This window comes from Bombina bombina, chromosome 1 (assembly GCF_027579735.1).
Source record: "Bombina bombina isolate aBomBom1 chromosome 1, aBomBom1.pri, whole genome shotgun sequence".
Classification (NCBI taxonomy): Eukaryota; Metazoa; Chordata; class Amphibia; order Anura; family Bombinatoridae; genus Bombina; species Bombina bombina.
In genome coordinates, this window is record NC_069499.1 from 1,334,109,524 (window position 1) to 1,334,123,702 (window position 14,179).

Here is a 14,179-nt window from a genome sequence, read left to right on the forward strand (position 1 = left end):
TATAAATGCTGCCTCATGTAATTTATGACATCGCCCCTAAAAGAGACAGTAATACACTATATTAGTGTCTGGGTAATAAGTGTATGAAGTGATCTTGGAAACAAGAAATAATGTATTCAGTTTATTCAGTTGAAGCACTGCTTGATCAATAATTTTATGAGTTTATGCATTTTTAAGTCCGTTGAATATATTCAGTACATATGCTATACATCATGTGTTGCTTATTATTTACTATTTCCCCATGATTGGCTCTTGTTTTTTTTAAATCAGACTGGGGATGCCAAATCTGAGAGGTGATTAACTTTGTCCTTCTGTACTTGTGTGTGTAAATTGTGTTTGCAGTTTTTTTGTTTTTTTTTTTCATTTTTTTCTAATAAAAGTGATTATTTTTATTTGAGATTATTTCCATCTTGTTTCATATTTGTAATGCAGGAAATTCTGATATAGACATAGTTTTGAGTGTTGCTGCATTATATATGTGTGTGTGTGTATGTACATATGTATATATATATATATATATATATATATATATATATATATATATATATATATATACCGTATTTTTCGCTCCATAAGACGCACCTGACCATAAGACGCACCTGACCATAAGACGCACCTAGTTTTTAGAGGAGGAAAACAAGAAAAAAATATTCTAATCCTAAACCCCTAACCCTAAACCCTAACCTATTCCTTCAAGTACTAAATATATCTGGTCTATTTGATTAGTAGTTACTAATTAGTTACTACTGAGTACTCAATTTGAGAGGTTCTTTTGTAAGCAGTAACAGATGAAACATAAGTATGAGTAGTGTATATTTCTTAGATACATAGTAGTTTGTGACAGAGGGGTTAACAACAATCACCAGATGCTAAGGTTAACCCTTCTGACTTAATTTCAGCCCCTTGCTAGTTAGAAATATGGACACAGGATTCAGGTTCTAACTCAGTAGGCAATGTGTGCTCAGAGACTGATGTAGAGCTTAGGCATTGCCAGCATAGCAGTTACTGACCCATGGAGAGTAATAACAGGACGGTAGGCATTGCCAGCATAGCAGTTACTGACCCAAGGAGAGTAATAACAGTACGGTAGGCATTGCCAGCATAGCAGTTACTGACCCAAGGAGAGTAATAACAGGACGGTAGGCATTGCCAGCATAGCAGTTACTGACCCAAGGAGAGTAATAACAGGACAGTAGCAATTACAGAGTAAGCAGGTAAGATTAATAGGACCTGATCTTGTTCTAGGAGTCCCAGTGGTTGTAGCATGCAGGAGCGGGTAAGACGCCGTTCTAGTTAGGCAGTGTGTGAGAGTTCCGAGATGCGGCCGTAGCTGATGACGTAGTGCCGCGGTGAGAGACACAGCCAGATTCAAGAGAGCAGGAAGTAGATCAGCTGATGTGTGAGCGTACCTCTAACAAGCACTAGAGGAGAAGCGAGTAGGAATTGAGCCGGATTGGCTCAGAGATCACACACCCACAATAGCCTAAATATGCAAGCGAAAGGTCTGCATTCGCTCCATAAGACGCACAGACATTTCCCCTTACTTTTGAGGGGGAAAAAAGTGCGTCTTATGGTGCGAAAAATACGGTATATATATATATATATATATATATATATATATATATATATATAATGTAGCAACACTCAAAACTATAAAATATACCTCTATTATTTAAACACATACACACTTACAATAACTTAACCTTTTGATTACCCAGATAACATGTAGCACTGAATATATCCTCACAACAAGCAATATACTACATCTGTTAGCACTAAATTAGTATCCATTGCAGTAGCATTTTCTTATCCAGCACCTGTGTAATTACGGGGTGCAAACGCCATATAGGACACCACACCAATGTACTCAAAGTAAATTCCAAACAGTGATAATGGCAGCACACTAAAGAAAGTTCCAATATCAAAAATGTATTTGAACATCTCCATTAGACAAGAGAACAACGTTTCAGGTTGATTAAGGGTTAACACCCGAAACGTTGTTGTTCTCTTGTCTGATGGAGATGTTCAAATAGATTTTTGATATTGGAACTTTCTTTGGTGTGCTGCCATTATCACTGTTTAGTATCCATTGCATATAGAAAATTAGTAGTGAGGTACTTCTTCGAAGGAAAGAGTTCTCTGGTTCCCAGCAACAGGGTGGAGTTCCTGGGTACGATCATAGATTACATATATATGAAGATATTCTTGACAGGTCAGAGACGTTCCAAGATTGCGTCCAGCTGTCTTGCCCTTCAGACCTCTGCAAGGCCATCTGTGACCAGGTGTATGGAGGTAATTGGACTCATGGTATCCAGCATAGATGTCATTCCATTCGCCAGGTTCCATCTCAGACCTCTGCGATCGCTTAGATCTATCCCAACAGATCTCTCTAGACAACCGAGTGAGGGAATCCCTTTCTTGGTGGATCCGTCTGGGACAGCTGGCCCAGGGGACATCCTTCTTGAGGCCTTCATGGGAGATTGTGACCACGGACGCAAGTCTATCAGGATGGGGAGCTGTTTGGGGTGCCAGGAGGACACAGGGCAGGTGGGCTCGAGAGGAGTCGACTATACCTATAAATTTTCTGGAACTTCGAGCAATATTCAATGCTCTGAGGGCTTGGCCCCACCTGGGGTCATCCCAATTCCAGTCAGACAACATTACCTCGGTGGCTAACTTAAAACATCAGGGGGAAACAAGAAGCTCCCTAGCCATGAGGGAAGTATCTCGGATTCTGGAATAGGCAGAGACTCATTCCGGTTGTAGACAACTGGAAAGCGGACTTTCTCAGGAGACAATCGTTTCACGTGGGGGAATGGTCTCTCCATCCCGAGGTGTTTGTGGAGATCTGCAACAGATAGGGGATGCCGGTGATAGACCTCATGTTGTCCAGACTCAACTTCAAGCTACCCAGATACTGGTCGCGGTCCAGGGACAGACAGGCAGAGCTGATAGATGCCTTAGCGGAGTTCAACCTAATTTCCATTTTTCCGCCATTGTCACTTCTTTCTCGAGTGGTGGCCCGCATCAAACAGGAGCAAGCTTCGACCATTCTGATTGCTCTGTTGTGGCCGCGGAGGGCGTGGTTTGCGGATCTGGTGGGGTTGTCTTCATCTCCTCCATGGAGGTTACCCTGTCGCAGAGATCTGCTGGTTCAGGGTTCCTTCACCAAAATCTTGATTCTCAGAGGCTGACTGCGTGGAGATTGAACGCCTAGTCTTGGCCAAGAGAGTTTTTTCTGAGAGAGTAATTGATACTCTCATGCAGGCCAGGAAGCCGGTCACTTGTCGCATCTATCATAAGGTGTGGATGACCTCCTTATCCTGGTGTGAGGAACATGGATATCCCTGGCACAAGGTTAGGGTATCCAGGATTCTGGCCTTTCTCCATGATTGACTGGATAAGGGTCTTGCCGCCAGTTCCTTAAAAGGACAGATTTTGGCATTATCGGTGCTGTTACACAAGAAGCTAGCGGAGCTTCCTGATATTCAGTCCTTTGTTCAGGCTCTGTCTATTATCAGACCTGTCTTTAGAACTTCTGCTACTCCTTGGAGCTCAAACTTGGTTCTTAAAGTTTTGCAGAAGGCTCCGTTTGAGCCTATGCATGTGCTTGACATTAAGATTCTTTCCTGGAAGGTTCTATTTCTTCTGGTTATTTCATCAGCTTGCAGAGTCTCTGAGTTAGCGGCCTTGCAATCTGTGCCCCCTTACCTGGTTTTTCACGCTGATAAGGCTGTTCTTCACACTGGGTTGGGTTTTCTTCCCAAGGTGCTGTCAGATCGTAACATCAATCAGGAGATAGTAGTTCCTTCCCTGTGTCCTTACCCTTCTTTATCTAGGGAAAGGTTACTGCATAACTTGGATGAGGTTCGAGCCCTGAAGTTTTATCTTCAGGCCACAAAGGATTTCAGACAGACTTTGTCCTTATTTGTGGTGTTTTCAGGGAGCGTAGGGGGCAGAGGGCCTCTTCCACCTCTGTCTTTTTGGTTGAGGAGCATTATCCGTATGGCCTATGAGACAGCGGGACATAAGCTCACTCAACTGGAGCTGTGGCCTCTTCTTGGGCCTTTAAGAATGAGGCCTCTGTGGAGCAGATTTATAAGATGGCTACTTGGTCTTCCTTACATACTTTTATATAGTTTTACAAATTTGATGTTTTTGCTTCGGCGGAAGCTGTTTTTGGGAGACAGGTTCTGCAGGCTGTGGTGCCCTCAGTTAGGGTCTGCCTCCTTTTACCCTCCTATTTTTGTTCATTCAGTGTCCTCTAGCGCTTGGGTATTTTGTTCCCACAAGTAATGAATGAAGCAGTGGACTCTCCTTCCATTAAGATGGAAAACATAAATTATGCTTACCTGATAATTTAATTTCCATCTGTGGGAGGAGAGTCCACTGCTCCCACCCGTTTGCTCCGGTGGGCAGACCTAAATTTAATATCTTCTGCACCATTTATACCCTGATATTTCTCCTACTGTTCCTTGTTCTCTTGGCAGAATGACTGGGGGATGAGGGGAGTGGGGGAGGTATTTAAGCTTTTGGCTGGGGTGTCTTTGCCTCCTCCTGGTGCCCAGGTTATTATTTCCCACAAGTAATGAAGCAGTAGACTCTCCTCCCACAGATGGAAATTAAATTATCAGGTAAGCATAATTTATGTTTTTGTACTTCATCATCCACAAAAGTCTTCCTTTTCCTATGTTTCTCAAATTCAGTGGAAGAAAAGATCTCTTGAACTTCTTTTTGGTCTTAGGAACCCTCTCTTTCAATAAATTTCCTAGTTTCACAAAATCCTATATGGATTTAGTCTGACAACACAACAGTAGCTGCTTACGTGAGGCATCAGGAGGCAAGTTTGCAGCAGATGATGGAGGTTGCTTGCATTCTTGGATTTGCGCTCACATTCTTGGTGACCATAATTGGGAAAGCTGTATTATGTTGTCAAATACTTTATAGATGAGCCAAGAAAAATATTATTTTAATTATACTTTATTTATAAAGCGCCAACAAATTATTCAGTGCTGTGACAAACAGGAGGTGAGGACTGCAAGGGTGAGAATGATGTTAGTATAGAGAGAATAATTATTATTAGGTTAGTTGAATTAATTTGATACTGAGATGGGTCAGTGTTCTCCCCAGGACCTTTTTAGCAGGTGCACCACCCGGCTGATTTTACTGACCACCAGGCTAAAATTGTAGCCAATATTAAGCTATAATTAACTAAAATTAAAAATGTTAAATTTTTATTACACAAAGTATCATTTTGTTCCACCAATCTGCAAGCACTATCCAGGTGCTGAACCAAAAATGGGCTGGCCCCTAAGCTTACTGTGACGGACAGCCTGTAGCTGTATAGCTGGAAAGTGATTATAGCAAGTAGCCCACCCTAATAACCAGACAATACCAGTATTAAGGTGAAACACAATCAGACTTTATTGGGAAATCCCAAGATCTCCCGCCATTCCCGCCCCTCCAGACAGTCCGGCGCCTCCATAGGAGCCACAGTCACATAGAGCCCCCACAGTACCTAGGTCGCAGTTTTGGGGTGATCCTGGGGGAGCGGCGGCACTTGTCGTTGGAAAGCTCCTGGTCCCCAGATGCCACAGTCCAAAAAGCGGCATGATCTGTTACTTGGGACCGGAGTGACAGCCTACCAAAAATATTGAGGTGGGTATGTCCAAAACCCCCGGGTCCCAGATGGGCTTGCCCTCGGCAATCACCCCAGCTCTTATCCATCAAAGGCACAACAAATCCCCAAAAGAGCGGAGCTCTGGGACAAAGGACTTCAGGAGCGACCTGGGGTAAAGGTTAGCGGGCGTCTGGGGAAGTCCGGCCGGCCAGTAGTTCCAGGAACCCAGCCAGCCAGAGAGGGGTCAGGCGGTAAGGGATCAGCTTTTCCATGAGGAGGTACAAACAGTAAAACATAATCAGGAAGGGTTTGGGAGATACCGTAAGTCATGAAAGGGCCAAAACTGTTATAATAAGTAGGAAGTCAGGTAGTGGGGGGGGGGGGTAGCCTTGGCAGCCTGGTATCCGTGACACATTCCTTCTTTTTCAAATAAAAATACCAAGGAAACAAAGAAAAAATGATTATAGGAATAAATTAGAAAGTTGCTTAAAATTGCATGCTCTATCTGAATCATGAGAGAAAAAAAATTGGATTTCATATCCCTTTAAATGCATTTATGTAAACTTATGCAATCAATTTGTGCTACTTCATAATGCCACCTGGCTGGCAACATTTTCTGTGGAGAACACTGTGGGTGGTAGGCTACCTTTAAGAAAAATGTATTTAGGGAGAGTTTAATGGAAGTCAGATTAGGAGAAAGTGCGAGGAAGTGTGTTCCAGTGGGTTGGTGCCGCTTGAAAGAAGTAGGTCATTGTTGGACCTTAGGGGGCGGGCTGGGTATATTTATTAAACGAAAAAGAAAAAAGCACTGAGTCCCATAATGTGTATAATCCTTAGTTTATTGGATCTGAGCCATAGGGTACAAAAAGAGTGCTCTCTATTATCTGAGGCGTTTCGCACATGCGTACATGTGCTTCGTCAGAGATTAGTGCGGAGAGGCAGTGGGGAGCTGCATTGGTAAGGGCTTTGTAGGTCAGGGAGAGAATTTTGAATTTAATTCTGCTGTGAATTGGGAGCCAGTGAAGGGACTCATGGAGAGGTGCAGCAGATACAGAGAGGCAAGAAAGGTGGATTAGCCTGGCAGAGGCATTTAGGATGGATTGAAAGGGGGAGAGGTGGGAGAGAGGAAGAATAGTTAGTAGCTTATTGTAGTAGTCAAGTTGGGAAATAACAAGGCAAAGGATTAGTTGCTTAGTGGTCTCAGCATTCAGAAATGGTCGAATTTTGGATATATTGCGTAGTTGGTTCAAGCAGGATGAAGAGAGCAATTAGATGTGGAGATGAAGGACAGATTAGAGTCAAGTGTAACTCAGAGGCAGCGGCCTTGGGTTGAAGGGGAGATAGTGAGGCCACCAGCAGTGATAGAAAAGTCAGAAATCAGAGTAGTGTGGGATTAGAAGGAGGTCAGTCTTGGACATGTTAATCTGTAGGTGGTGAGAGGCCATCCATTAAGTTTAGGGAAACTAAAAAGAACAAAGTTTTGTGGCAGAATTAGAGATTCTCAAGTAGATATTCTACATGCAATGATGTTCAAACCATCTTACATTTTCCTGTGTATTGCTTCCTCATGCAATTAAAAAGCAAGCAAAGACATGCAGAAAACCACCCCTCTTGACTGGCCTTGAATTACTTGATTTAGTAATTTAATTCTTCTGGCACAACAGAAACACTGGTTACTTATCCAGTTCCCCAATCCTTTCTTTCTTTACCAGTTGCACTGATCATATGTCCCTTAATTTTAAAAAAACAAGGGGTTTTCTGATAAAATTATTTCCACTGTGTTGCGAGAAAGTAAAATTACATTATCTAGGTCTATTACCATTTTTGTGATATGGTTTAAAGAAAGGGCTCTTATTTCAACTTCCTCATTACCATATATCTTGGATATCTAATCTTTTAAATATACTTACACATTTGTATGGCCAGTGTTATATAGGGCAAAGCTATACATAATGTGTCACTAGACTACATTATATAGCAAAATAAATGCCTGGATTTGTTTGTACACCGCAAAATCATTATTTGCTTTAATATACTTGGCTGACATTATTAAACAAGCACATTTGGGTCATATCATTATATAAAGTAATCATTATCTTTGGATTCTATATATTATAATCCTCTCCATTGCTTAACTTAATGGGGATGAAGAAATGTCTTTTATTATATAGTTAAATAGCTACTTTGATCATCTAAGACAGCATTGCAATAATATTTTTCCTGTTTAGTTGGGAAATGACACTTTACCTTCTTATTGTTCAGGTTTCTTGCTGAGTGGATGGTCTCTGGATATCCACAAGAGAATGTGTGGCCTTTGGACATCAAGAGGTTTGGGGCCTTGCAAAGTAGCCGGACCTTCCTAAGGCACCGTGTCATGGAAGTCATGCGTAAGTGGTAGAGAGCTGTGTTATATACACCTCCGTATAATATGGGGGGAGCCATTATAGATGTCATATGTTCTAATTACAGGGTCTCTAATAATTTTATTAAACTTGTTACCATTTGTTGACATGGACTATTTCTTTCCCATGAATGATCAGACCCATGGCCTTTATTTCTTAAAATATCCATACGTTTTCATTACCTGTACTGCTTTTAACTCCTCTCAGCCTTGTTTAACATTTTCAGCTCTGATCTATGACCTGAAGGTGCCACGTTGGGACTTTCAGACCGGTCGCCAGCTCCGCACATCTCCCTTGTATGACCGGCTGGATGCTCAGGGAGCGCGCTGGATGGAGAAGCATGGCTTTGAGAGGGCAAAGTACTTTGTACCTCCTGGAAAAGGTTAGAAGCACTCACATACTTGTATCATTCTATTTTAAAAAAAAAAGTAATACTCAATAGAAATTCCCTGTTCCATTTAAAAGAGAAAAATGTACCTGTACTGAATACATCTATTTTTTGTGTGTGGGAGTAGTCCTTATTAGCCATTTAGTGCAATGAAATTGTGAATTAATACAATTCATCAAAAATTAGAAACTTCCAAATATAGAAATAAATGCACACATTTTGAAATATAAGTTCCTAGTATTAGTAGAGTAGGCTTCTCTTTTTATCACAGATAGAAAAAGCTATAGTGTAACTGATTAAATTTATTTCTCTTGTTAAGTGTAGTCAGTCCACGGGTCATCCATTACTTATGGAATATATCTCTTCCTAACAGGAAGCTGCAAGAGGATCACCCAAGCAGAGCTGCTATATAGCTCCTCCCCTCACATGTCATATTCAGTCATTCTCTTGCAGCCTAACTAAAGATAGGTCGCTGTGAGAGGTCTGTGGTGTTTTTTAACTTAGTTTATTTCTACAATCAAAAGTTTGTTATTTTAAATGGCACCGGAGTGTGCTGTTTATTCTCAGGCAGCATTAGAAGAAGAATCTGCCTGCGTTTTCTATGATCTTAGCAGACGTAACTAAGATCCACTGGCTGTTCTCATCTGAGGAGTGAGGTAACTTCAGAAAAAGGGAATAGCATGCAGGGCCCCCCTGCAAATGAGGTATGTGCAGTAATTATTTTTCTGAGGAATGGAATTGACTGAGAAAATACTGCTGATACCAATGTAAAGTAAGTTCAGCCTTAAATGCAGTGATAGCGACTGGTATTAGGCTGATGAGTGTGTGTACACTGAATGTATTTTTCTAAGGAATGGAATTGACTCTGAAAATACTGTTAATACTGAAATAATGTATGAGCCTTAACTGCAGTAAAAGCGACTGGTAGCAGGCTTATTAATAACAATTCATAACTTTTCAAATGTATGTTTAAAACGTTTACTGGCATGTTAATCGTTTTTTGTGAGGTACTTGGTGATAAAACTTATTGGGGCATGATTTTTACCACATGGCCATCTTTGTTTTCTGCATAGAAACAGTTTTCTGAGCTTCCCCACTGTTGTAATATGAGTGGGAGGGGCCTATTTTATCGCTTTTTTGCGCAGTAAAAATTCAGTCACAATCTGTCTACTTCATCCTCCATGATCCAGATCGTCTCTAGAGACCTCAGGGGTCTTCAAAATTCATTTTGAGGGAGGTAATCAGTCACAGCAGACCTGTGACAGTGTGTTTTGACTGTGAGAAAAACGTTAATTATTAAATTGTTATCCGTTTTTGGGTATTAAGGGGTTAATCATCCATTTGCTGGTGGGTGCAATCCTTTGCTAACTTAATACATTTACTGTGAAAAAATGGTTGCTATAACTATTTTGGTTCATTGTTATTTCAACTGTGACAGCTTTTTGTGCTTCTTAAAGGCACAGTAGCGTTTTTTATATTGCTTGTAAATTTATTTAGAAAAGTATTTCCAAGCTTGCTAGTCTCATTGCTAGTCTGTTTAAACATGTTTGACACAGATGAATCTCTTTGTTCACCATGTTTAAAGGCCAATGTGGAGCCCAATAGAAATTTGTGTACTAATTGCATTGATGCTACTTTAAATAAAAGTCAATCTTTACATGTAAAGAAATTATCACCAGACAACGAGGGGGAAGTTATGCCGACTAACTCTCCTCACGTGTCAGTACCTTCGCCTCCCGCTCAGGAGGTGCGTGATTTTGTGGCGCCAAGTACATCAGGGAGGCCCTTACAAATCACTTTGCAAGACATGGCTACTGTTATGACAGAAGTATTATCTAAATTGCCAGAATTAAGAGGCAAGCGCGATAGCTCTGGGTTAAGGATAGAGCGCGCGGATGAGGTGAGAGCCATGTCAGATACTGCGTCACAGTTTGCAGAACATGAAGACAGAGAGCTTCATTCTGTGGGTGACGGATCTGATCCAGGGAGACTGGATTCAGAGATTTCTAATTTTAAATTTAAGCTTGAGAACCTCCGCATATTGCTAGGGGAGGTATTAGCGGCTCTGAATGATTGTAACACGGTTGCAATTCCAGAAAAATTATGTAGGTTGGATAGATACTATGTGGTACCGGTGTGTACTGACGTGTTTCCTATACCTAAAAGGCTTACAGAGATTATTAGCAAGGAGTGGGATAGACCTGGTGTGCCTTTTTCCCCTCCTCCCATATTTAGGAAAATGTTTCCTATAGACGCCACCACACGAGACTTATGGCAGACGGTCCCTAAGGTGGAGGGAGCAGTTTCTACTTTAGCTAAGCGTACCACTATCCCGGTGGAGGATAGTTGTGCCTTTTCAGATCCAATGGATAAGAAATTAGAGGGTTACCTTAAGAAAATGTTTGTTCAACAAGGTTTTATCTTACAGCCCCTTGCATGCATTGCGCCTGTCACTGCTGCGGCGGCATTCTGGTTTGAGTCTCTGGAAGAGGCCATTCGCACAGCTCCATTGGATGAAATTATGAACAAGCTTAAAGCACTTAAGCTAGCTAACGCATTTGTTTCTGATGCCGTTGTACATTTAACCAAACTTACGGCTAAGAACTCCTGGTCAGCTGACATGACTTCTAAATCTAAATTGCTTAATATTCCTTTCAAAGGGCAGACCTTATTCGGGCCCGGCTTGAAAGAAATTATAGCTGACATTACGGGAGGTAAGGGCCATGCTCTACCTCAGGACAGGGCCAAATCAAAGGCCAAACAGTCTAATTTTCGTGCCTTTCGTAACTTCAAGGCAGGAGCAGCATCAACTTCCTCCGCTCCAAAACAGGAAGGAGCTGTTGCTCGTTACAGGCAGGGCTGGAAAGTTAACCAGTCCTGGAACAAGGGCAAGCAGGCCAAGAAACCTGCTGCTGCCCCCAAGACAGCATGAAGAGAGGGCCCCCTATCCGGAAACGGATCTAGTGAGGGGCAGACTTTCTCTCTTCGCCCAGGCTTGGGCAAGAGATGTCCAGGATCCCTGGGCGTTGGAGATCATATCTCAGGGATATCTCCTGGACTTCAAAACTTCTCCTCCACGAGGGAGATTTCATCTTTCAAGGTTATCAGCAAACCAAATAAAGAAAGAGGCGTTTCTACGCTGTGTACAAGACCTCTTACTAATGGGGGTGATCCACCCAGTTCCGCGGACGGAACACGGGCAGGGATTCTATTCAAATCTATTTGTGGTTCCCAAGAAAGAGGGAACCTTCAGACCAATCTTGGACTTAAAAATCCTAAACAAATTTCTAAGAGTTCCATCATTCAAAATGGAAACTATTCGAACCATCCTTCCCATGATCCAAGAGGGTCAGTACATGACCACAGTGGACTTAAAGGATGCCTACCTTCACATACCGATTCACAAGGATCATTATCGGTACCTAAGATTTGCTTTCCTAGACAGGCATTACCAGTTTGTAGCTCTTCCCTTCGGATTAGCTACGGCTCCAAGAATCTTTACAAAAGTTCTGGGCTCACTTCTGGCGGTACTAAGACCGCGAGGCATAGCGGTGACTCCATACCTAGACGACATTCTGATACAAGCGTCAAGTTTTCAAACTGCCAAGTCTCATACAGAAATAGTTCTGGCATTTCTGAGGTCGCATGGGTGGAAGGTGAACGTGGAAAAGAGTTCTCTATTACCACTTACAAGAGTTCCCTTTCTAGGGACTCTTATAGATTCTGTAGAGATGAAAATTTACCTGACAGAAGCCAGGTTATTAAAACTTCTAAATGCTTGCCGTGTCCTTCATTCCATTCCACACCCGTCAGTAGCTCAGTGCATGGAAGTAATCGGCTTAATGGTAGCGGCAATGGACATAGTACCATTTGCGCGCCTGCATCTCAGACCACTGCAATTGTGCATGCTAAGTCAGTGGAACGGGGATTACTCAGATTTATCCCCCCTACTAAATCTGGATCAAGAGACCAGAGATTCTCTTCTATGGTGGCTTTCTCGGCCACATCTGTCCAAGGGGATGACCTTTCGCAGGCCAGATTGGACGATTGTAACAACAGACGCCAGCCTTCTAGGCTGGGGCGCAGTCTGGAACTCCCTGAAAGCTCAGGGATTATGGACTCAGGAGGAGAAACTCCTCCCAATAAATATTCTGGAATTAAGAGCAATATTCAATGCTCTCCTAGCTTGGCCTCAGTTAGCAACTCTGAGGTTCATCAGATTTCAGTCGGACAACATCACGACTGTGGCTTACATCAACCATCAAGGGGGAACCAGAAGTTCCCTAGCGATGTTGGAAGTCTCAAAGATAATTCGCTGGGCAGAGTCTCACTCTTGCCACCTGTCAGCAATTTACATCCCAGGCGTGGAGAACTGGGAGGCGGATTTTCTAAGTCGCCAGACTTTTCATCCGGGGGAGTGGGAACTTCATCCGGAGGTCTTTGCTCAACTGATTCATCGTTGGGGCAAACCAGATCTGGATCTCATGGCGTCTCGTCAGAACGCCAAGCTTCCTTGTTACGGATCCAGGTCCAGGGACCCGGGAGCGGTGCTGATAGATGCTCTGACAGCCCTTGGGTCTTCAACATGGCTTATGTGTTTCCACCGTTCCCGATGCTTCCTCGTTTGATCGCCAAGATCAAACAGGAGAGAGCTTCGGTGATTCTGATAGCGCCTGCGTGGCCACGCAGGACTTGGTATGCAGACCTAGTGGACATGTCGTCCTGTCCACCGTGGTCTCTGCCTCTGAGACAGGACCTTCTAATTCAGGGTCCTTTCAACCACCCAAATCTAATTTCTCTGAGGCTGACTGCATGGAGATTGAACGCTTGATTCTATCAAAGCGTGGCTTCTCGGAGTCGGTTATTGATACCTTAATACAGGCTAGGAAGCCTGTTACCAGAAAAATTTACCATTAAAATATGGCGTAAATATTTATATTGGTGCGAATCCAAGAGTTACTCATGGAGTAAGGTTAGGATTCCTAGGATATTGTCCTTTCTACAAGAGGGTTTAGAAAAGGTCTTATCTGCTAGTTCGTTAAAGGGACAGATTTCTGCTCTGTCTATTCTTCTACACAAACGTCTGGCTGAAGTTCCAGACGTTCAGGCTTTTTGTCAGGCTTTAACTAGGATTAAGCCTGTGTTTAAGACTGTTGCTACGCCGTGGAGCTTAAACATAGTTCTTAATGTTCTTCAAGGCGTTCCATTTGAACCCCTTCATTCCATTGATATCAAGCTGTTATCCTGGAAGGTTTTGTTTTTGATGGCTATTTCCTCGGCTCGAAGAGTCTCTGAGTTATCTGCCTTACATTGTGATTCTCCTTATCTGATTTTTCATTCAGACAAGGTAGTTCTGCGTACTAAACCTGGGTTCTTACCTAAGGTAGTTACTAACAGGAATATCAATCAAGAGATTGTTGTTCCATCACTGTGTCCTAACCCTTCTTCAAAGAAGGAACGACTTTTGCATAATCTGGACGTAGTCCGTGCCCTGAAGTTCTATTTGCAGGCAACTAAAGATTTTCGTCAAACTTCTTCCCTGTTTGTCGTTTACTCTGGACAGAGAAGAGGTCAAAAGGCTTCGGCTACCTCTCTCTCTTTTTGGCTTCGTAGCATAATATGTTTAGCCTATGAGACTGCTGGACAGCAGCCTCCTGAAAGGATTACAGCTCATTCTACTAGAGCTGTGGCTTCCACCAGGGCCTTTAAAAATGAGGCCTCTGTTGAACAGATTTGCAAGGCTGCGACTTGGTCTTCGCTTCACACCTT

The 14,179-nt window shown here is 42.6% G+C and overlaps 1 protein-coding gene across 1 annotated transcript in view; it reads left to right on the forward strand.

The window, feature by feature from the left end:
- Positions 1-14,179, forward strand: part of PDPR (pyruvate dehydrogenase phosphatase regulatory subunit) — a 69,329-nt gene that overhangs the window by 29,600 nt on the left and 25,550 nt on the right. The window contains exons 10-11 of the mRNA XM_053702182.1: positions 7,883-8,007; positions 8,249-8,404. Of these exons, the coding sequence (XP_053558157.1) occupies positions 7,883-8,007; positions 8,249-8,404 (281 nt within the window). The remainder of the gene's footprint in view (positions 1-7,882; positions 8,008-8,248; positions 8,405-14,179) is intronic.